Source organism: Eptatretus burgeri, chromosome 17 (assembly GCF_056783735.1).
Source record: "Eptatretus burgeri isolate ZD-2024b chromosome 17, Ebu_testis_v1, whole genome shotgun sequence".
Taxonomy (NCBI): Eukaryota; Metazoa; Chordata; class Myxini; order Myxiniformes; family Myxinidae; genus Eptatretus; species Eptatretus burgeri.
In genome coordinates, this window is record NC_140977.1 from 126681 (window position 1) to 149017 (window position 22337).

Consider the following 22337-nt stretch of genomic DNA (forward strand, 5'->3'; position numbering starts at 1 on the left):
GACCGATACGGTATAGAAGTCCGTTTTATGGTGCGCATAATGATTTGGCGCATGCTTTATGCTGGATGCCCTTCCTGACGCAACCCTCCCCATTTATCCGGGCTTGGGACTGGCGCTGAGAGTGCACTAACTTGTGCAACCACAGTGGCTGGGTTGAGCTGGTACATTCAACACGGGGGTTTATTTATAACCAATAATCGGGAAGGGGAGCACACAAAGACCAGAGTTATCACGAATAAAGAAATGTAATGTACAATGAACGAGACACTTAACGATTTTACTTCGACGGGGCCCACGGACACACACACACACACACACACACACACACACACACACACACACACACACACACACACACACACACACACACACACACACACACACACACACACACACACACACACACACACACGAAACTGGACCCCGTGGGTCTTTCGTCGGTTGCGCCGGGCCGGGGTACCTGTCTTTCCTCGTGCGGTCACTCTGACTCCAAAAACCACCACGGTGGGACTCGAACCCACGACCAAAAGTCCACGGCCCACGACCCTGGCTGCTCGAGCACCACCACACTGTTCGGTCATCACCACCACGGTGAGCCACTGCAAATGACCGCAGACTGCTATCAAGTCCAAGACCGCAGACCGCAATCGCCACGATCCCGCAGAACACACTGCAGTCGCCACGATCCTCCAGAAAACTCGTCCTTTCGTCTCTTTCCACTGTACTCTTCTGAGGTGGGAGGGGTCTCTTTTCCCGCCACTCGCCTCCTGATTGGACGGTCGGTTGTTGGACGACTCGTGGCCGCCCCTCATTCGTCGGCCAAACACTCCATCTGGCTAAGGCGGAGCCAGCCCTGAGGTGATGAAACCTCCTCTCACTCCGTGGTCCCGAACACGTTCGTAATGGCGACCGGTTCGAGTGCGGGACGGCGCGTTGTTGTAGTTGTTGAAGATGTAAAAAACCTAACTAGAAAATAACTCGTAGCGCACATACGAAATTACCATTAGACAGAAGGAGATGGATTCTAACTACAAACACATACTTATCTGAATAACTGAACTGCGGGGGCTGCTGTCTGTGTGCACAAGGTTTCCAAATCCGTAACAATATTAGGTGTGTGACCTCGACAAATTGTTTCAATTTTGTTGAAGATCCGAATCTGGATCAGACTACTAGAATTTTTTCAGTGATTCTTCACCATTGAGAGATGGGGACAAAAATGATACACAGGACGATATTTCAAAAATGTATTGGGCTTGGTATGTTCTCGTGTATCAGGCATTGCGGGGCAGACGTATGCGCTCTCCCGAGTGCCCTTATCGTTTTACTTGTTTTTATTTAACCCATAAATTATTTTGTTTTTATTTAGCACTGCACGTCTCACGAATGAAGATTTCCGAAAACTTCTCATGACTCCACGGGCAAACCCCACAGCAGCACCACCATCCAAACCACGTGGCCATGAGTGAGTTTCATGAGTGGCCACAATCTGGCTGATGAGTGGTGTGATGTTTGGGATTTAAACTTTCATTTCTTGGTAACCTGTGGAATATTTTTTGAATACACTCCTTGCAAAAGGTATCGATAAAATATTGTTTTTTGTTACTACACCCTATTTATTTATTTATTTATTTATTTATTTATTTATTTTCTAAGCTCAATTTTTATCCTTTTTTAAATTTTTTTTTTTCATTCAGTTTTACAGTTTCTTTTCCCACTGATTGACTCTTGTTGCTGTTGTGACATGTTGGGAACAATAAATTTTCTCATGCAAACTTACTCTCGAGTGGACCCAGTAGATCAAACCCCTGTACATCATCCTTTCCTAGAAATGACTTGGTTGTTGAAATTGATCTGAAGTTTCTAGATAAACAGCATCCCTTTCAGGACTCCTGCTGGAACATTTGAAAAGAGCTCGAGGAATCTTTTGATTTTGGAAGACTGCTTTGTCAGTGTTGTGTTCATCTGGACTAGGTCTGATGAGCCCTCTTTTTTTGGTCCTCTTTGTGGACATCTTTTCAGGGTGTATGACAATGTGTAGTTGGGTCCCTGGTAATTTTACAAACCAGGTTATGGAAAAGGTAGTTTTGGAGTACACTTCTAAAAATCTCTCATTGTTGTGCTTATGCAGAATGCCAAGGGATTACAATGAAGATGAAGACCCAGCAGCTCGTCGGCGCAAAAAGAAAAGGTTTGTTTGAGTGCAGTCCATTTTTCTGAAATGTGACCTTGTTATGTTTCTGCCGAAAGGAACAGTTAATGCGTTTAGGTTTGAGCTAGGGTTCGCCCAAATGATTAGTCGGTTGAAGTGGATGCAAGTTTAGCAGGTAAGATGGTCCCGGTTGATCACGTATTTTCGGCAAGTCATTTGTCACATAACTGAATTCGAGATGACCCACATGGCATGCCAGATGCCAAGCAAAAACTCCAGTGGGAGGAGCACGATGGAGTTTCATCCCAAAGCGGAACCCATCCATCCTGTGCTGTCTGCTTACCTCTCATATCTATTACCACTCCGAGATCCTTCTCCTGTGTGACACACTCCAAAATTACCCCTAACATCCTGTAATCTCTATTTTCATTGTTCTTTCCCATACCCAACACCTTACACTTGCTCAGGTTAAATTCCATCTGACAATCTTTTGCCCAATCTATACAAGTATCAATACTTTTCTGAATCTGATCACCACCCCCTCTGCTATCCACCTCACCTCCAAGCTTTGTGTCATCTGCAAATTTGGAAAGCTTACTCTTCACCCCACTATCCAAATCGTTGATGTAAATAATGAATCGCAATGGTCTGAGTACTGATCCCTGAGGTACCCCACTACTTACATCCTCCCAGCAAGACATCTTCCCACTCACAGCTACTCTTTGCTTCCTACCACTAAGCCAGTTTGCAATCCAATTAGCTTCCAAACCAGCCACTCCACAAGCCCTCACTTTGGCTAACAACCTCTGATGTGGTGACCTATCAAATGCCTTCTTAAAGTCTAGATATACTATGTCCACTGCCTTTCTTTCATCCACCCAATCAGACACTGCCTCATAGAACTCTAAAAGATTTGTTAAACAGGAACAACCTTTGGTAAACCCATGCTGACTACCTTCAGAATCAGTTACAAATGAACACTTTTATGTAGCAGTCAGAACTGCTGCTAAGTTCGATTCTGGAGCTTATATTTTGTAATTAGGCTTCGTTTAAGGGATTCTTGAGGTTATGGCATATGCGGGCATGAAATAAATCCATGAACGCTGACATCTCTGGGCATTTGTAAGCATTGCAATGCACCCAGCAATTCATAGCTATGATGAACAGGCATTCGATAGTATGAGGGAGAAAAGTAGAAAAAAAAAACTTTATCGTTAAGACATCATTACGGCCTGTTCCAAGTAAAGGCATGGTTGAGCAGGCCAAAAAACATGGCGGTTTCAAACCCCAGCGAGGTAACCCAGGATACGCCTTAAGACTCCAGAGAGCGAGGTGGCCGAGGATGGCGCCTGATAAGGGATATAATTAAATAAGGCCTAATACCATTAATTATCTTCAAAAGGGGTGTTTTAATGAACCCAAACACCCAATTTTCACTCATGCAGTTCCTTTAGTGTGTATGCAAAGTTTCAGGCTGTAGGTTTCATTGCTTTGAAGTGAGAAATGTACAGGATAGAATGAATATCATAAATATATGTGGAAAAAAATTACATGTCCAGACTGGGAGTCGAACCTCGGTCCTCTGGCAAACCGTCCCAGTGCTCTGCCATCTGAGCTATCTGAGTAACCCACTGGCTGAGTAACCCTGTTACTGTTCTCTGAGCTGTTCAGGGAGCTGAGGCGTAAAACTGTACGTGCAGGGGGGGGAGGTGGACAAGGAGGCCGATGTGCGAGGAATCTGTGAGGGGGTAGAGCATCACCTGTGGTCAAGGGATTCTCGTCCTGCTTACAGGGGAATTCGTGCATTGCGTTCATCCAAGCCCATCCCTCGGTGTTCTGCAGTGAGAGCAGAGGGTGGTCGGCTCTTGACAGAGGAGTCTGAAGTGAAGGCCCGCTGGGCTGGTTACTTTGAGCGGTTGTACCAGGCTGTTCCACCAGTTGTCGAGTTGGAAGTCAGGGGTGTTACAATCCCTGTTGCTGTCCCTCCAATCAACTGTGGTCCACCTTCGCTTGTGGAAACACAGGCTGCGGTGAACCGGTTGAAATGGGGTAAAGCTCCAGGGATCTGTGGCATCCATGCTGAACTTCTCAAGGCTGGTGGAAATGCTGCATTCTTGTCGTTGCATGCAGTTCTGTGCTCTGCTTGGAACACAGGCATCATCCCAACTGACTGGAAGAGGGGCCTTGTTGTCCCTCTCTGGAAAGGGAAGGATGATCACCAAGATTGTAACAACCACCGAGGGGTGACGCTGCTCTCAGTGCCGGGCAAGGTCTTTGCTCGGATAATTATTGATAGGGTTCGCCACCATTTGCTTGAGCACCAGCATCCAGAGCAATCAGGCTTTACACCAAAGAGGTCAACGATTGACCGTATCCTTGCTCTTCGTGTCGTCACCGAACGCAGACGAGAGTTTCAGCAGGGGCTGCTTGCAGCCTATGTTGATCTCTGTAAAGCGTTCGATTCGGTGAATCGGGATGCCCTCTGGAGGATTCTTGGTCTTTGTGGGGTGCCACCAAAACTGATCGATCTGATGTTTGAACTCTACTCTGGTACTGGGAGTGCTGTGAGATGTGGTGGTACCATCTCTGACTTATTTCCAGTTGTTACTGGAGTTTGTCAGGGGTGTGTACTGGCCCCCACACTTTTCAGCACTTGTATGGATTGGATTCCAGGGAGGATGTCGGAGAGATCAAGTGCATCGTTTGGGAATGTCAAGATCTCTGACCTTGTTTTCGCAGATGATGCAGTCATCTTTGCGGAGACTTTAGATATCCTTTTGGGAGCCCTCGAGCTGCTGAATGAGGAGTCTGAGACGCTGGGATTACGGGTTCCCTGGGTCAAAACTAAGATCCAGGCTTACGGTGACATCTTGGATGCCGCTGTCCTTTCTGTGCCAGTTTGTGGTGAGGATGTTGAGGTCGTGGAGAGATTCACTTACCTTGGCAGTGATATTCATGTCTCTGACCTGACCTGACCTGACCATACCTGATCTGACCTGAGTAACCCAATTCTTCCACATATACACGTGCCACTCTCCCCCCCCCCTCTGCTTCCGGGGCACTTGCTCCCAACTTTCGGAGTCGGTGGGTGGCACCAGACAGCTCAGATGGCAGAGCACTGGTACAGTTTGCCAGAGGACCTGGGTTCGATTCCCGGTCTGGGCATGTAATTTATTTCCACATATTTATGATGCGTTGGAGTTATGGAGGACACTCACGACACACGACACACACACTGACATTTATTAGTAGAGATGTTTGTGTTGTTGCTGCTGCTTGGCCCTGTGACTGCCCTGCATGAACAAGGCTGATAATATTCCACCGTTACCTCCAGCCATGTGGTCTGATTGGCCCTTGGGCAAATGTCTAGCGGCCCTGCCCACATCAGTCTGATTTACAGTCATAGTCCCGCCCACCCCTCTGGTCGCTTCCTATTCCTTTGCAAAGGAATGCAGTTTTGCTTACTTTTCGTGGAATCCTTTCAAACTATTAAAATTCCTATCACTTTGCACCTTCCCACAACAAAAAGCAATAGATTGGTGTTTGAACCAATATCGAGTTGGGCTGTCAGAAAACAATAAGAACTAGAACGGGCACTCATAGAGCGCATACCTTCGCCACCACTACTTTTTTGTTCTTGGTATGAGTGTGGGGAACTGGTTTCATATGAATGGTCTTATGACACAAACCACATATCTATAATGTCATGACCCCCCCCAACTTTTGGGGGCTACGGACTAAACAACAATCAACTCACGTCGTTTTGGCGAGTCTTCACTCCCAAGCTCGGTGAATACAACGTTTCAATAAGAGAAGGTAATCTCGTTTGATGCTGGTTTCATGCAAATCGAATAAGAATTGACTGAGTTATGCCGAAAACCGCATATTTTTCAAGGGCGTGACCCCCCCCCCCGACATTTTACCCCAACCAGTGACATGTGTTATGATGTCATTGTGTCACAAGATTGGGCATTAAATTCTGAACATTTTGGTGCTGGGTTCATGTAAAGCGGACAAGAATTGACCGCGTTATGACAAAAACCGCATATTTTTCAAGGTCGTGACCTCCCTGACCTTTGACCCCTAACCGGTAACAAGAGTATGGGCGTCATTGTGTCATGTTGCATATCACAAGATGAGGCGTTAATTTCTGAACATTTTGGCGTTAGTTGCATGCAAATTGAATAAAAATTGACCGTGTTATCGTAAAAAGACGATTTTGACCTTTTCGTGACCTTGACCTTGACCTTTGACCCAAACGATCCCAAAATCTAATCGAATGCTTCCTGGCTAATAACCAATCATCCCACCAAATTTCATGCAATTCGGTTTAATACTATTTGAGTTATACGAATCACAAGATTACAAATAACTAAATAAATAAATACACGCCGACCAAAACAACCTTTCGCAGAATGCGAAGGTAATAAGAAGAATGACAAACGGGCACTTTTGGGTCTCTTATTTTTCTTGTTCAACGATGATGTCCCAATGTTTAATCAGTGATCTTGGATTTGGAATTCTCCGCAGATGACTGGTAGGTAATTTATAGGTTTGTAAGTTCTATCTTGGTAGATATATATATATATATATATATATATATATATATATATATATATATATATATATATATATATATATATATATATATATATATATATATATATATATATATATATATATATATATATATATATATAAAAAAAATTTTTTTTTTTTGAGGAGTTACGTTATATTGAGCAAATGGAGTGTCTGGGCCGTCCTGACATAAGAAGTCGATCGACTTCTTTATATATTATTCTGCCTTTTGTCCAGGTTAACTTCCCCATTGTCATGAGCAACTTCCAGGTACCCCCAGCACGTGTGCCCAATTTTTGGTGATCAGCTTAAGCCGTTTTTGATTATGCAACATTCACACAAACATATTTCCAGAGATTTGGCACATTTTAGTGTGATTATTTTCAGTGTATGACCTTGACTTTGTGATCAACATTGGTTGTGGTTTTCTCCAGCCCAATATATTGTGTTTGGCTTGCTTTTTTAATTTTTTAATTTTATGGAAGAATAATTTTTAAAGAAAAATAGGTGATGGAGGGTAAGGGGAAGGGAGGGTTTCGGGAGAGGATGGATGACTGCGGGTTGGCTTGGAGTACAGGCAAAATGTCTGAAGACCTCACAAATTGCAACAAAAGCAAACTCAACAGATTTTGATTCCTGGATATGTCCTCAGTGACAGAAAAAAAGTCCTAAGGGATCCTCCAGGGGGAAAGTCCTGAAATCATGGAAATCCAATATGGCCGCCACCCGGCTTCGGGGAAAATGAGAAAATTGTAGATTGATATTTTAATATGTAAATATGTTTTTCTGCATTCTAATTGTTTCTAGTTATGGTCAGTATATTGATATACAATAATAATTATAAAAAAGTGAAATGTATTGAGGGTAAAATAAAAAAATTATAGCTTTTTTGTCCAAAAATGTCAATTTTTTGTCCCGAAAAAAAAAAATTTACCTGATACTGATTTTGGCTCCTGGACAAAAAAAAAAGAAACGTTGAAGACAAGAAGAAATCAAGTCTATGGCATTACAATATAATTATGTAAATCATTGAAACATGACAAAATTCACAATTCCACTCGGGCAATCACATCTGCCTGACGAAGGTTTCAAAATGAAAATGAAAATTCGCATTAAACTCAGAAACTACATCCATTATAAACTTACTATACATGTTGAGAAAAATCAAGCGTATTAAAGTTAGAACTCGACAATGTCATCATCATCCTCATCATTGTCACATGGAGTGTTTGTGCAGCCAGAGCCCCTGCAGTTTCCACAAGCTGGAGTGCACTCAATGTTGTGCTTCTTGCATGTGCATCTCAAGGTTCTACATTCAGCCTGGCAGTTGTACCTAATGACACGTAACATCTTTTCTGGAGCTGGAGCTATTGATGTCTGAAGTGGCACAAAATCCTCGTCACACTTCTGCCAACCCCAGTCTGTCGGATGAAGTTCATCTGCACATCCCTTCCATTCTTGGACTTGCAGATACACGCACAGGCTGTTATACTTTGCTGCTTCTGATGTTGGTGGTAACGTCTGTGGTTGCACGTGAGAGGAGCTCGAAGCCACCTTGTCCAAGTAGCGCTGATACCAGAGGGTGTCCACGGTGTCAGTTGACTTTCCGTTGTAGATTATCACCAATGTTTTTTCTCCTGCATCTGCCACATCACATACGGAAGCTGGATATGTATCAAAAACCTTGGCCTGCTCACGGAATGTGTTGTTTGCTTTGAACTTTTTGAGGGAAGCTCCCTTTCCAATCCCATGAAGACGAGATGTCGTGTCGCACCCAAGAACTGCATGTAGAAACAGTATGTGCTTGCATATGTCTGTACCAATCATTTTCTTTGTAGCCTTGATGTTCCAGATGCGAGGCTTCTTCGTGTTCTTCTATGGCTCGGGACAAAAAAAGAGGTCATGGGATTCTATGCTTGCATGGTAACGTAGGAGGACGAGGAGGTCTGTGTCATCACCAACTAACACAGTGTTGGTGACAGCAGCCGACTGCACGGCCTTCAGTACAATCGGGAGATCAGCATCCCCTGAGGCATGGTGTGTCTCACAGTTCTTCTTCGGAAGCTCTTCACTCAACATAAAAATGAATCGCTGTTTATTCTGCTTATTGGCAAGAAACTGTTCCTTCTTCATTGTGAGACGCATGTCAGCTGTAAATGTCACAGTAGTGCCAGCATTCCCTTTAGACCGTCTCTGGTGTGTCATGTCCTTTGTGTTGGTACTCTCATAACCATCAAACTCTATGGCATCATTGTACTGGTGGCATATGTCTCTGTATGTAGATGCACGAGACCATGGAATGCGTTGAACAAGTGCCTGGCCATCCAAAACATACTGCTGCCCATCATTGGGGATATCGGCTGGGACATCGGATCCAAGAAGATCCCAGATGGCATCACAAAGACTGGCTTGTGTGCTTCTCGGAGCTGAAGAGAGGAATCAAAGAGGGCTGGTGGATAGCTGCACAGTTCATATTTGAATGCCGACTCCAGTTCTTCTGCTATCTGTGCAACAGTGATCAGTCTCTGGAAGAGGAGTTGTGGGTCAACCTGGACTTGCTCTCCATCAATCTTGACAGATGACTTCATGCCGAGGGTGACAACTTGGATTTTCCTCTTAAATGTGTACTCGGCAGGTGTTTTCCCATCCATAGATTTCAATATTTTGGCTCCTACACCATGTGTTGTATCGACGTTGACGGTGGGGTGTGCATGAACTTCAGTGGCAATGTTCCTCAGACGTGGATCACTACTGAACGGATTCCGTTCCTGTAAATACTGAAGAGCTGATAGTGTGTCCTTCCAATCATGAGATTGTCTTGCCTTGGTGATGTCCTTCTGCTCTCCAGTGTTGTAGTTCACACCTGTGAGCTCCTGCATTGCCTGGTTTATTTCTGCACAGGCAGGCATTGATAGTAGCCATACCAGCCGTTGTTGCTCTGTCATTCCTCGCTCTTGTGTGAGCCCCCCGCTGGTCTTCAAACTTCTCATCAGAACTTGTTCGATGATCAGGGCAGATGAAAGACCTGCCCACAGGCGATCACTTTGGCGAACCACATGGAACCCCTCATCAAAACGTTGTTGGACATTGGGATATTGAGTTTTGAGGTTGGACATCTGCTGCAGATACACCCTCACAGATTTGGCATACAGGTTGTGGCCCGAGGCTGCCAGGTAAGGCAGCATTTCCTGGATGGCCTGTAGATGTAGTGCCCAGTTCCCACTGCGCTCTGCCCGGATGTATTTGCGTAGAATGTCTGGCATGTCCATATACTGAACCCAGAGCGCTGAAGTTCTAGAAGATATCTTTGCAGACTCGGCATGCTTCTGAAGGTGGTCTTTGATTCGTTTCAAGATGTCAGACTTGCATAGTTCTTCCACAGACAGTGTCCCAGCCATCAACTTCTCATAGAGGGTACAAGCTTCGTGGAAGTCTGGATTATTGCTTATATCTGTATGCTGGTCATGTAGCGGCCTTGCAGCTGCTTCGGCTAAGTCCGGATCTTCATTCCCATTGCCGTCTGATGTTTCAGGTAGGCATGGTGGAGGCACATTGAGCACATTTGTCAACAGCAAGGCATTGAGGGCTGCATCAACAATTAGGTGTGCGCGAACTGCATGGGCAATGGCTTTGTGCACCCTTTCCCCAGGTACAGTGTGAATGTTGTCTTTCCTTGCGCTGCTTGCCTGGTTGATGGCTGAACACCCCTTTTCTGTTAGAGTTGAAGCTGATGGGCCTCCTCCATCCTGTTTGCAGATGGCACACCGTTCAGGTCCCTCCATGCCTGAAAATAAAAATCCAGAATTAGTATAATTGTTTTAAAGTTTGAACTGACTATGTTATATTAGTGGGGCAGATTAAGTCAGTATCCCACAAGAATCTTTCAGTTGATGGTACAAGCTCCAAATTTGGTATACATGTGCTCCAGGACCCAGTCTCTCAGAAAAGTACGTTACCCACGTTGAAAAACAAAATAGCCGCCATTTTTCAAGATGGCTGTCTCATAAAATAGGAAAAAGGGTTTTCAGTGCTAAATGTCTCAATAGGAACATGCTATTCATCCAAATGTTAAATAGATTGTATTTTGACTGGAGAAATATATTTTGGCACTAATATTCGAAAATGGTTACCAGTTTTCAAGATGGCGGCCATTGCATGACTTAAAATCAGTACTTTTGTAGCTGTCTTACAAAATTATCACAGATATTGCTGGGCAACATTTGTGATTATGTATTGAGGTGATGCAGTCAAGCTCTATTACATTATGTGAATAAGAGTGATGTTAAAGCACAACTAGGGCACACTGGTGAGATCACTGCTGTGAGACTCAGCATGGGGTTCAGTGTCGGCTTATAGTCTACTACTTGTAGCTGGAGTTTACTAACCTAAACTGTAGTTTGTAGTTTTCTTGAGTGTCCCAAATGCTATCTAATAAGCCCCTGTATATATTTCAGCTAGAAGAATAGCTAGTTGTAGTATTACACTATTGGATAGCCGCGCCTGAATTGACAGGATGTGCTAGCGCGGGAGAGCCGAGCCAAGGGTAACGGGGCTTCAGTTTCCCGGGAAGGTGTACAGATTGCACGGGACTTAAATGGCACTGGATGAACGATTGGGCTAGGTGTAGGGCATTTGTATGTATGAACCTAGTTGTATCCCATATGTCAATGTGCTTAGGTTTTTTTCCGGTGAGGTGGTAAAAGGATAAACCCTTGGCCTTAACCTGTTCAATATGTCCACTAATAATCCGTTGAGTTGTACTCCTAAAACTGACTGGAGAAAGTGTTGCCGCTGTCAGACTGATACAAAAGAAGAGTTGAAGTCTCCCGCAACCCGTTATGAGTGTAGTGCTGATGGTTATTCCATGATAGCAAAAAACCTACCACAATTTCAGGCAATCCACCAGTTACCGATCAGGTTAGACCCATCCAGATTGGATGAAGGAGGTGGTATTGAGGATACACTGAGGCGAAATAGTGCCAAGTACCACCAAAATTGTCACAAAATATTTGACAGCTATAAACTTGAGCGTGCCACTAAAAGAGCAGCTGAAATTCAGAATGATCCAGGAGAAGGGCACTCAAAAATGCGAAGAACTAGCATGGAAGTGCAACGGTGTTTCCTATGTGAAAAGATACAACCACAGTCAAAGTTGCGACAAGCCATGACCATGCAGCTCAATGAGAGGCTTAATGAATGTGCTCGCAATCTTAATGATGGCAAGCTTTTGGCTGTCTTGAGCGGTGGAGATGTGGTTGCCCTGGAACTGAAATACCACTACTCTTGCTTAACAGCTCTGTATCATAGAGAGAGGGCACACATTGCAGCCAAGAACAAAGAAAAAGTCCAGTCATCCCAAGAAAAGGAAGTCTTCCCTTTGGTGTTCTCTGAACTTCTTACCTATGTCATTGAGACAAGAAACAGCAGTGATGGGCCTGTTTCATTTCGACTTGCTAACTTGGTGAGTCTTTACAAGGAAAGACTTGAACAATTTGGAACAGATATACCTGATGTGAACTCTACCAGACTGAAAGAAAAGCTTTTGGCAGAGATACCTGCGTTGGAAACCTACAAGGATGGACGTGATGTTTATCTGACATTCAAGAAGGATGTAGGTCCTGTCATGTCGGAAGCATCAACCTACTCTGATGCCATCATTCTCGCCAAAGCTGCCAAGATATTGCGTAGGCACATGCTTGATCACAAATGTAAATATGAGGGCAATCTTCATGAGACTTCAGTATACGATTCATTACCTCCAGCTTTGCTCCAATTTGTCTGCATGATTGAGCATGGAGCAGACATAAAGTCTCAACTGAGGTTTGGAGCAACTACAACTGACCTGGCTATGGCTCAGCTCCTTCAATACAACTGCTTTGCCAAATACAAAGAAGGTGCTGCCACACACAGGCATTCCAGAGACAGAGAAACCCCATTTCCAGTCTACATAGGGATGTCTGTTCATGCTAAGAGAAGAAAGAGACACCTAGTAGAAATGCTCCATGACCATGGTCTCAGTATTCCATATGATCGAGTACTCGACATATCAGTTCAGCTGGGAGATGCAGCTGTAGCCAGATATGTAGAGGAAGGTGTGGTTTGTCCTCCAAAACTGAGGAAAGGTCTTTTCAGCACATCTGCGATGGATAACATCGACCAAAATCACTCTTCCACAACGGCGACCACATCATTCCATGGAACCAGCATATCCATCTTTCAACATACAACATCAGGAAATCAAGAAGTACGCGAACCAATTCTAATTAAGAATACCAAAGTAAAGAAAGCTGTTACAAATCGGCTGCAAGACGGAATGCCGAGGGCGATGTAAATGCTATCGCTTCAGTCTCAAGTGTACACAGTTGTGTGCATGCAAATGTGAGGACTAAATGATTGACTAATCCACCACGTGAATCAAAAGATAATAATTTCCTGCTGTATATGCTACATTATTCTTCATTTTTTTTCTTTTTGCAAAATGTAGTGCTAAAAGAGCCTGCCGTCATTTAATTCTGGCCATATCATCTTAGTTTTCAATAATTACGATTTTGTAAGTGCAGAAATGGATTTTTCTAACTCAAAAACATATATTTCGATGCATAGAACGTTAAAATAGCATTATTCCATCAAAATTTAGCTCAAACACAGATTCAAACCACTTCAAATGGCGGCCATCTTGAAAAATGGTGGCCATTTTGTTTTTCAACATGGGTAACGTACTTTTCTGAGAGAATAGGTCCTGGAGCACATGTATACCAAATTTGGTGCTTGTACCACCAAGTGAAAGATTGTTTCAGTAATCTGCTGCACTAATTAACAAATAAACATAGCTATGCTATTTAAAATCAGAATTTGTCTTAATCTTATTAATGTATTAGCTATAGCCAGGCGTTTATCCTTTGTTTGGACCGAATACGCACAAAGTGCACATATTTCAAATTAAGGGGGTAGGGGTAGGCAAATGGAAATAAATTCAATAAAAATTAATATTGTGTGTTAATTCTTTCACCAGAGACACCAGAGTACGAATGTCCCTGTATCTGGAAATATATTGTTGTGGTTACCAAATTCGCAAACCACCATTCAGGTCCCTTAGGTGAGATATCTCGGTAAGTACATGTGTAGTTAGGCCCAAACCCGTTGTCTAGTGGGAATACATGTCATTTATGCGTGCTGCGACTCTTCAGGATAGCCGTTTTTCTTTTGCTATCTTTATTTTGGACCAACCGCCATGATTACCACCACAATCACATCAACCACCAACCACAACGCCGCTTCACCACAACCGCCACGACCTTCCCGTCACACCTCGCAACCGTCGCATCGCCACCGTTCTTGCCCCGCTGTGGGTACCGGTGTTGGACTCGTGCAGGGCGCGCGCCGAACAGCGTGTACAAAATCACGGATTTTGTGCTTCAAAAACGGATCAAAAACGACACACGCCCACTTTTTGCCGTCCAATCGGTGAGCGAGGGGCGACTGGCCCCGCCCCAGGGCGATCGATATATGCAAATTTATGGATCAAAAAGCCTTCACGCCCACTTTTTCTCGGGCCAATGGGGAGCGAGGTGAAAGGTCGAAGGGAGGGGGTCAAAGATGAGAGGGCGAAGCTACGGGGCTGATAAAAGGACCGTGTTCGTCAGTCCAGAGAGTCCAGAGGCGGAGAGTAGGAGAGTCGGAAACAGAGAGTCAAGACTTCGCGGGCGGTGGAAGAAGCTGGTCGTCGTGTGCGTTGGAGTCGGAACGGAGGGGACGGAGCTGTGGAGAGGCGGCGAGGGCGGACGAGGGGGTGCTCGCGTCGTGCAGGGAGCTGCACCCCTGGGAGGCCGACAGCGCGACCTGGCCGAGGTGGAGACGCTCGTCGCGGGATAATAAAAATCCTCTATACCCCGAGCATCAGCAACCCCCTCCTGTTTCCCCCCACGCTGAGATAGTGCGACCAAGGGGGCCCCTTTCCCACCCCCTACCAGACACTGTCCGCGAGGCCCGCGGAGTTGAGGCGCCATCGCCGCTCCGCGTCTCATCACCAGACGGGTAGGCGCGACCCGGTCTCGGCCTCAGGCCCGCCTCATCCTTGAGGGTATTCTTTTCCTTGGTTTTGGGTATGTGTTGTCGGCGCCGTCTGTGAAGTAGATTGTATAAGTGTTGCCGTGTGCTCGGTAGTCGGTATTAGCTCTGCATTGTGTTTTCGCTTTTACATTTGCTTTTTGTGTAAATTGCATTGTGTCTTTTCTGTGTGCTTTTGGTGGAATTGAATGTGTGCTTTCCGTTCGTCGCGAATAAATGTGCTTTGTGTTGAACTGTTTCCCGCTTCGCTTCGTCATTTCCTTCATTGAATCCTCATCTTGCTTCACGTAAAGGGTTGGTAGTGGGCTGAATACGCCCGATAATTAATCGAACCGTCGAGGTCGACGATAACACCGCTCGGTTATTCTGATAGTACGGAACGGGTCGCTTAAGTGGCTCGTGTCCGAAGTCGACCTGCGGCGAGGTGCGATCGCCCGGTCTACCCTCCGCGTGGGTACTTAGGTAGGTCGAATTTGGCGAGCAACCCTATCCCACGCGGGGGCTGATTGGCTCGATCGCGGTGAGACCGAAAGGTCCACCCGTGACTGGTTCCCGGCGTTAGTCCGAGAGGGTCACGACTGGATTGTCCGTCCGGTGGGCGACGTGCCGCGATTCGAGTTACGTGGCCGTCAGCACGCCGGCGGGCGCGGAATACCGCAACACTGGTGTCAGGAGTGGGATACAAATTCATCGCCCTACTCGCGGCACTGGTATCGGAGAACAGGAAAACGGGCTCTCCTGTCTCCGGCTAAATTCACGGGAATCGGTCCAGGGGTGAGAGAAGCGACCCCCGATTCCCTCCAAATTACGAGCGAGCGAAATTAACCCTTTAAGAGAAGCAAGATGGCGTCTCAAGGCGAGCGGGAGCCGGGGGTATTAGAAATGGATGTAGAATGTGTAGAATCCATGGTCCAGGATGGAATCCCCGAGCAGGAAATGTTGATTGTGCAGGAACACGGACTCGCCCAACTGAACCCAGAGCCCGAAATGGGTGCGGCAGCGGCCGCAGTGTATGACACCTCCCCCCCCCTCTCCACCAAAACCCTTCCCCAACCCTTGCCGAAACGGCTCAGCTGAGTGCATCCGACATGGCCCAGCTATGCGCCATGCTGGCGGCAATGGATGAAAAGATGGATACAAATACAAATGAAGTGAAAACGACGATGGATGCGAATACACAGCAAATGAAAAAAGAAATGAAAGAACTACGGGGTGAGACGCAGAACATGGGCCGATGCCTGCAGGCGGGCATGAAGGCCGTCAGCAGGGAACTTAAAATGGCGACTCCACGTGTCGGAACGAACGAGCTGGGAGGGGGTGCAGCGGCTGACAGGCCCGCGGTGGAGGCGGGTAAGAAAATAATTCGGGAGACAAGAGACGAGGTGAAAGTAATTGCGAGGGAGAGAAAAGAACAATTAATACGGAGAGCAAGGATGAGGTACGCGGAGATCGTGAAAGAGCAAGGAGTGAAAAACAGGGAAGGACGGGAGCGACTTAAAGAGAAAGCAAGGTTGACCTACATAAAGATAAGGGAAAGACGCCAGAAAGAAGCAGAGACCAATAAACACGATGAAGACGGGGTAAGTGACGCGCACACACACACGGAGGTAGTGGAGGACAATGGGGGTGAGCTCGCGGAGCGTGTGGGGACCCAGTGCGAGCACCTGGATGGCCTCCTCCAGGAACGAGGGGAGGGAGTATGCCCCCTTGAGGCGAGTCACGACCAGGTGAGTTCGGTCGTGTTTTGCGAGGTTGAGGGGACGAGTGCTGTGGACGGGTGCACGGAGAGCTTGGGGGGTGTAGAGGCCCCGGAGACCCTTGTGGGGACACAAATCCCCAGTGTGGTTGTCCCTGTGTGTGTGGTGCAAGGTGTGAGTGCGTCCCCGTGTGTGGAAGCGACCCCGTGTGTGAGTGGTGTGGTGGCGATTGTGCCGGTGTACGTGCTTCCCAGCACGCCGTGTGTGGGTGAGGAACCGTGTGTGAGTGTCGCCGTGTGTGTGAATGAGGCACCGCGGGTGAGTGCCCTCGCGTGTGTGGATGAGGCACGGAGTGTGGATGAGGCACCGCGGTTGAGTGCCCCCGCGTGTGTGGATGAGGCACGGAGTGTGAGTGAGGCACCGCGGGTGAGTGCCCCCGCGTGTATGAGTGAGGCACGGTGTGTGGATGAGGCACAGCGGTTGAGTGCCCCCGCGTGTGTGAGTAGTGAGGCACGAGTGAGTGGAAGGCCGCGAGTGCGTGGAGCCACGTGTGCGAGGGAGGTAATGGCATGCGTGAGTGAACGGCCGTATGCAAGGGAGACCGTGTGTGTGAGAGAGCGGTATGTGAGGGAGATGTCGGTTGGCATGCGGGAGCACGCAGCCGCGTCTCCCGGTGTGAATGTAATGGAGTGGACTGTGTGCGTCGTAACACGCAGGTGTGCGTGGGTTGAATGGAGACGGAGACGGCGACATGGGAGAAACGAAAGCCGAGTAGCAGCTGTGGTCGTTTCGGGGACCGTGCCGGGTTCACCCAGCAGTGAGCACGCGGTTCGTGCTGTGCAACGCACGAGACCACCACGTGCTCGCTTGCGAGAGTGAAGTCCCGGTCCGGAAACGCACGCGGTGGATTTGCCGATCCCGCGGACGGACAAAGTTTAGGCAGGTAAACGGATTTGGACCGGACGGGTTCTCCACGCGATCGTGTGTGTTAAGCTCCAACGGGCAAAGCACATGTGTTCGCATGGGGAACCCCTCGAGACGTGGGGCTTGTGTTTTTTTTTTATGCGCACGGTGACGCCATGGCTGCACGTGGGGTTGGAATCCGGCAGGAGGGATATCTCTGCCGGATGGTACCGTCCAAGGAGGGACGAGGAACACGTGCAGCTGCATGACGTCACGGGCAGGTGCAAAGTGCGCGAGCTCTGAGTTGCCGCGCAGGTGCTGCGCATGAAAAAAAAAAAAAAAGAAAACAGTAAGCCTCACTTTCGGGTGCACAGGATTCCTGGGCAAGGGGTGAAAGACCCCCTTACCCTGGGCACAGGATGGAAACTAGTTAGGGGGAAGGGTTAGCTTAGCTAGACCGACTTCATGGGGCAGGGGTAAGTCCTCATGGAGTCCGTGGAATGGATTAGTTAGAGGGATTGTAGCCAGATTTAGGTGGGGAAATTGATTAAAAAGATTAGGAGACAGTGACAGACTTGTGAATGTGTAGAGGGGACGTAGTTTAGCTACGTAGTGTTAAAAGGAACGTGCTGTAGTTTAAGGGACGACGTGGGAGCACGAGTTAGTTAGGGGATGTAGTTAGGAGGATGGCAGAGTTCGGTGGTGTGTGTGTTGAAGAGTTGGTGAGTGAAGTGGAAGCATGTGCTTGGTGAGTGAGTGAGGCCAGCGGGTCTGTGTGTGTGGAGTGAATGGGGAATGCATGGTGCGATGAGTGATTGGGGGGAGGAGTGACTCCCGCCCAAGGGACCCCGGGGTCAGTATAAAGTGAGTTAGGGGGTTAGTCAAATTGAAAAATGGAGGTCGTTTTGTTGGTGGGAATGTAGGCTCGAGACCCATTTGGAGGGGTGCAGGAGCCCTGTTGACGGGCTTGGGAGCGTGGCTGCGAAAGGTGAGTATCGCTGAGTGGGTACCCTGGGCACCAGGCTAGTCGGCCGCGGTAGGCCATGGGCCCATGGGGGGCCGGGATAGCGTAGTGGGCACGGGTGCGCCTGCTTGGTGCGGGGGCCCGGGGCGCCATTAGCCGCGTGGGCAGTGTTGTGGGCACGGGTGACCCTCGGAAAGGGGCCCGGGAGGCCGGCCTGCCACGTGTGCGTTTCAGGGGAGGTGCCATGGGGGGCACTCCCCGGTGTTAGGGAGCTGGTAGGCTCGGAGGCAGTGTAGTGCCCGGGGGTGCCATAGCGGGAGATTCGGCAGAGGGTCGTGCCTGCCAAAGGGAGCCACGTGTCCCAGCCAGGAGACCGTGTGAGGGCACGGAGAGAAAATTGGGGCGAGGCCCGAAATTGTGTGGACACCAACACAGGCGACGGGAATCTGGGTTGTTAGAACCAATAGTTTAAGCGAGAAGCGCTTGTTGAAAGCCCCGGGGTAGTTTAACAGTTAAATGGTTAGGGTAGATTAGGAGATGTACCCCTCCGCACCATCCATCCCCTCGCTGTCGTTGTGGGCCGCTGGACCCACTTTGGTTATAGTTCGCCGAACTCTGGAGAGGCCATTCTGAGGCTTCGTTGGGCCTCGACACAGGACGCTAGCTCTCCCTTATTCCCCTCCGGGAAGGGAACGTAGGGGTTGGGAGTAGGCTAGGTGACAGGATAGGTTAGCCGAACAAAGACGATAAAGGGGGTTAGGGGACGATTTATAGAGGGGAAGTAAAAATAAAAACAACAAAAAAATAAGTTGGGGCTAAATTGGGGTTTAACAAATTAAGGGAGTGGGTATGTACAGTGACAGGCAAAGGCGATAGGTTGGGAGGGAGACAGGTAGGTAGGTCCGAGCCCGCCTTCCAAGTGGCCAGCACCACCGCACTCCCTCCACCAACCTCCACGGAACGGCAAAGGCTGGCCACTTCAGCCGGCTGGCTGTTTTGCTTCAAGGCCTGTGCCGGCCAACTTCGTCTGCAGCTGCTGTGCTGCAAAGCCTGTGCCGGCCCACTTCATCGGCAGCTGTTGTTTTGCTGCAAGGCCTGTGCCGGCTGGATCGGCTGCAGCTGCTGTGCTTCAAGGCCTGTGCCGGCCAGTTCATCTGCCGGCTGTGTTTGCCTGCGGCGGCCTTCTTCTGCGGGCTGTGTTTGCCTGCTGCCTTTGCCATGCCATGCCCACTGCCCCTGTTCACCAGCCCCCGTTCAATTTTTGCTTTGCCCCCCCCTGTTCATTTCCATGTGCGCCAGGATCCGCAAGGCAACAGTTTGCAAGCTGCAAGAACTGCCCTGTTGGCAGCTACAACACGGGCCTGCAGTGGCGGCCCGTGCACCGTGGTTGTGTCCATCCATCCATTCGTTGTGCTCATTGCGTGTGCCACTTGAGCTGGCACGGAGACTGCGTTTGTGCAGCCCATGCACCGTTGTGGTTCACTGAGTTCGATTCAAACCATCCATCCATCCATTCGTTGTGCTCATTGCGTGTGCCACTTGAGCTGGCACGGAGACTGCGTTGTGCAGCCCATGCACCGTTGTGGTTCACTGCGTTCAGTTCAAAAGGGAAGGCCTTGGACTGCGTGTGAGCAGCCAGCCACGTTCCCTGTCACCTGCATTGTTTTGAGCCAGAGACTGCATGCGGGCAGCCTGGCTCCCTGCTAACTGCTTTCTTTTTGCAGAGTTCAATGATCCTGGGCCATGGTTTAGTGTAAAATTTGTAAGTTAAGGTTAAGATGTACTGTAAATATGAGTGCGCCCCCGGCATGTATGTCTTAGCGCCGGCAATTTTATTTAAGTCGTCCGTGTGAGTGAGTTTGTTTAGATAGTTACGCAGCCCTCAGGTTATTTATTTTGGGGACACGAATACCATGAATGTCGCACTCAGGGATCCGTAGGTAAAATGTACTATGGGAAAACTACACATGATGGCACACGAAAATTTGACGACTCGGGACGAGTCTGTAAAAAGGGGAGGGGGTAGTGTTGTGGTTACCAAATTCGCAAACCACCATTCAGGTCCCTTAGGTGAGATATCTCGGTAAGTACATGTGTAGTTAGGCCCAAACCCGTTGTCTAGTGGGAATACATGTCATTTATGCGTGCTGCGACTCTTCAGGATCGCCGTTTTTCTTTTGCTATCTTTATTTTGGACCAACCGCCATGATTACCACCACAATCACATCAACCACCAACCACAACGCCGCTTCACCACAACCGCCACGACCTTCCCGTCACACCTCGCAACCGTCGCATCGCCACCGTTCTTGCCCCGCTGTGGGTACCGGTGTTGGACTCGTGCAGGGCGCGCGCCGAACAGCGTGTACAAAATCACGGATTTTGTGCTTCAAAAACGGATCAAAAACGACACACGCCCACTTTTTGCCGTCCAATCGGTGAGCGAGGGGCGAATTGGCCCCGCCCCCAGGGCGATCGATATATGCAAATTTATGGATCAAAAAGCCTTCACGCCCACTTTTTCTCGGGCCAATGGGGAGCGAGGTGAAAGGTCGAAGGGAGGGGGTCAAAGATGAGAGGGCGAAGCTACGGGGCTGATAAAAGGACCGTGTTCGTCAGTCCAGAGAGTCCAGAGGCGGAGAGTAGGAGAGTCGGAAACAGAGAGTCAAGACTTCGCGGGTGGTGGAAGGAGCTGGTCGTCGTGTGCGTTGGAGTCGGAACGGAGGGGACGGAGCTGTGGAGAGGCGGCGAGGGCGGACGAGGGGGTGCTCGCGTCGTGCAGGGAGCTGCACCCCTGGGAGGCCGACAGCGCGACCTGGCCGAGGTGGAGACGCTCGTCGCGGGATAATAAAAATCCTCTATACCCCGAGCATCAGCAACCCCCTCCTGTTTCCCCCCGCGCTGAGATAGTGCGACCAAGGGGGCCCCTTTCCCACCCCCTACCAGACACTGTCCGCGAGGCCCGCGGAGTTGAGGCGCCATCGCCGCTCCGCGTCTCATCACCAGACGGGTAGGGGCGACCCGGTCTCGGCCTCAGGCCCGCCTCATCCTTGAGGGTATTCTTTTCCTTGGTTTTGGGTATGTGTTGTCGGCGCCGTCTGTGAAGTAGAATTGTATAAGTGTTGCCGTGTGCTCGGTAGTCGGTATTAGCTCTGCATTGTGTTTTCGCTTTTACATTTGCTTTTTCTGTAAATTGCATTGTGTCTTTTCTGTGTGCTTTTGGTGGAATTGAATGTGTGCTTTCCGTTCGTCGCGAATAAATGTGCTTTGTGTTGAACTGTTTCCCGCTTCGCTTCGTCATTTCCTTCATTGAATCCTCATCTTGCTTCACGTAAAGGGTTGGTAGTGGGCTGAATACGCCCGATAATTAATCGAACCGTCGAGGTCGACGATAACACCGCTCGGTTATTCTGATAGTACGGAACGGGTCGCTTAAGTGGCCCGTGTCCGAAGTCGACCTGCGGCGAGGTGCGATCGCCCGGTCTACCCTCCGCGTGGGTACTTAGGTAGGTCGAATTTGGCGAGCAACCCTATCCCACGCGGGGGCTGATTGGCTCGATCGCGGTGAGACCGAAAGGTCCACCCGTGACTGGTTCCCGGCGTTAGTCCGAGAGGGTCACGACTGGATTGTCCGTCCGGTGGGCGACGTGCCGCGATTCGAGTTACGTGGCCGTCAGCACGCCGGCGGGCGCGGAATCCGCAACAATATAGTATGTATGCCTGGGCATACATATGTTCTTATATGAACAAACTTTCTCAAGTCAAAATATATTTTTAGGGAAAAAATATTGACATTTTTGGACAAAAAAGCTATAATTTTTCATTTTACCCTCAATACATTTCACTTTTTTTATAATTATTCTTGTATATCAATATACTGACCATAACTAGAAACAATTAGAATGCAGAAAAACATATTTACATCTTAAAATATCAATCTTTACAATTTTCACAATTTTGCCAAAGCCGGGTGGTG

The 22337-nt window shown here is 48.3% G+C and overlaps 1 protein-coding gene across 1 annotated transcript in view; it reads left to right on the forward strand.

Annotated features, from left to right (window-relative positions):
• The window catches only part of IK (IK cytokine), a 108252-nt gene that overhangs the window by 14043 nt on the left and 71872 nt on the right, over nucleotides 1-22337 (forward strand). The window contains exons 3-4 of the mRNA XM_085862967.1: nucleotides 1370-1465; nucleotides 2132-2191. Of these exons, the coding sequence (XP_085719093.1) occupies nucleotides 1370-1465; nucleotides 2132-2191 (156 nt within the window). The remainder of the gene's footprint in view (nucleotides 1-1369; nucleotides 1466-2131; nucleotides 2192-22337) is intronic.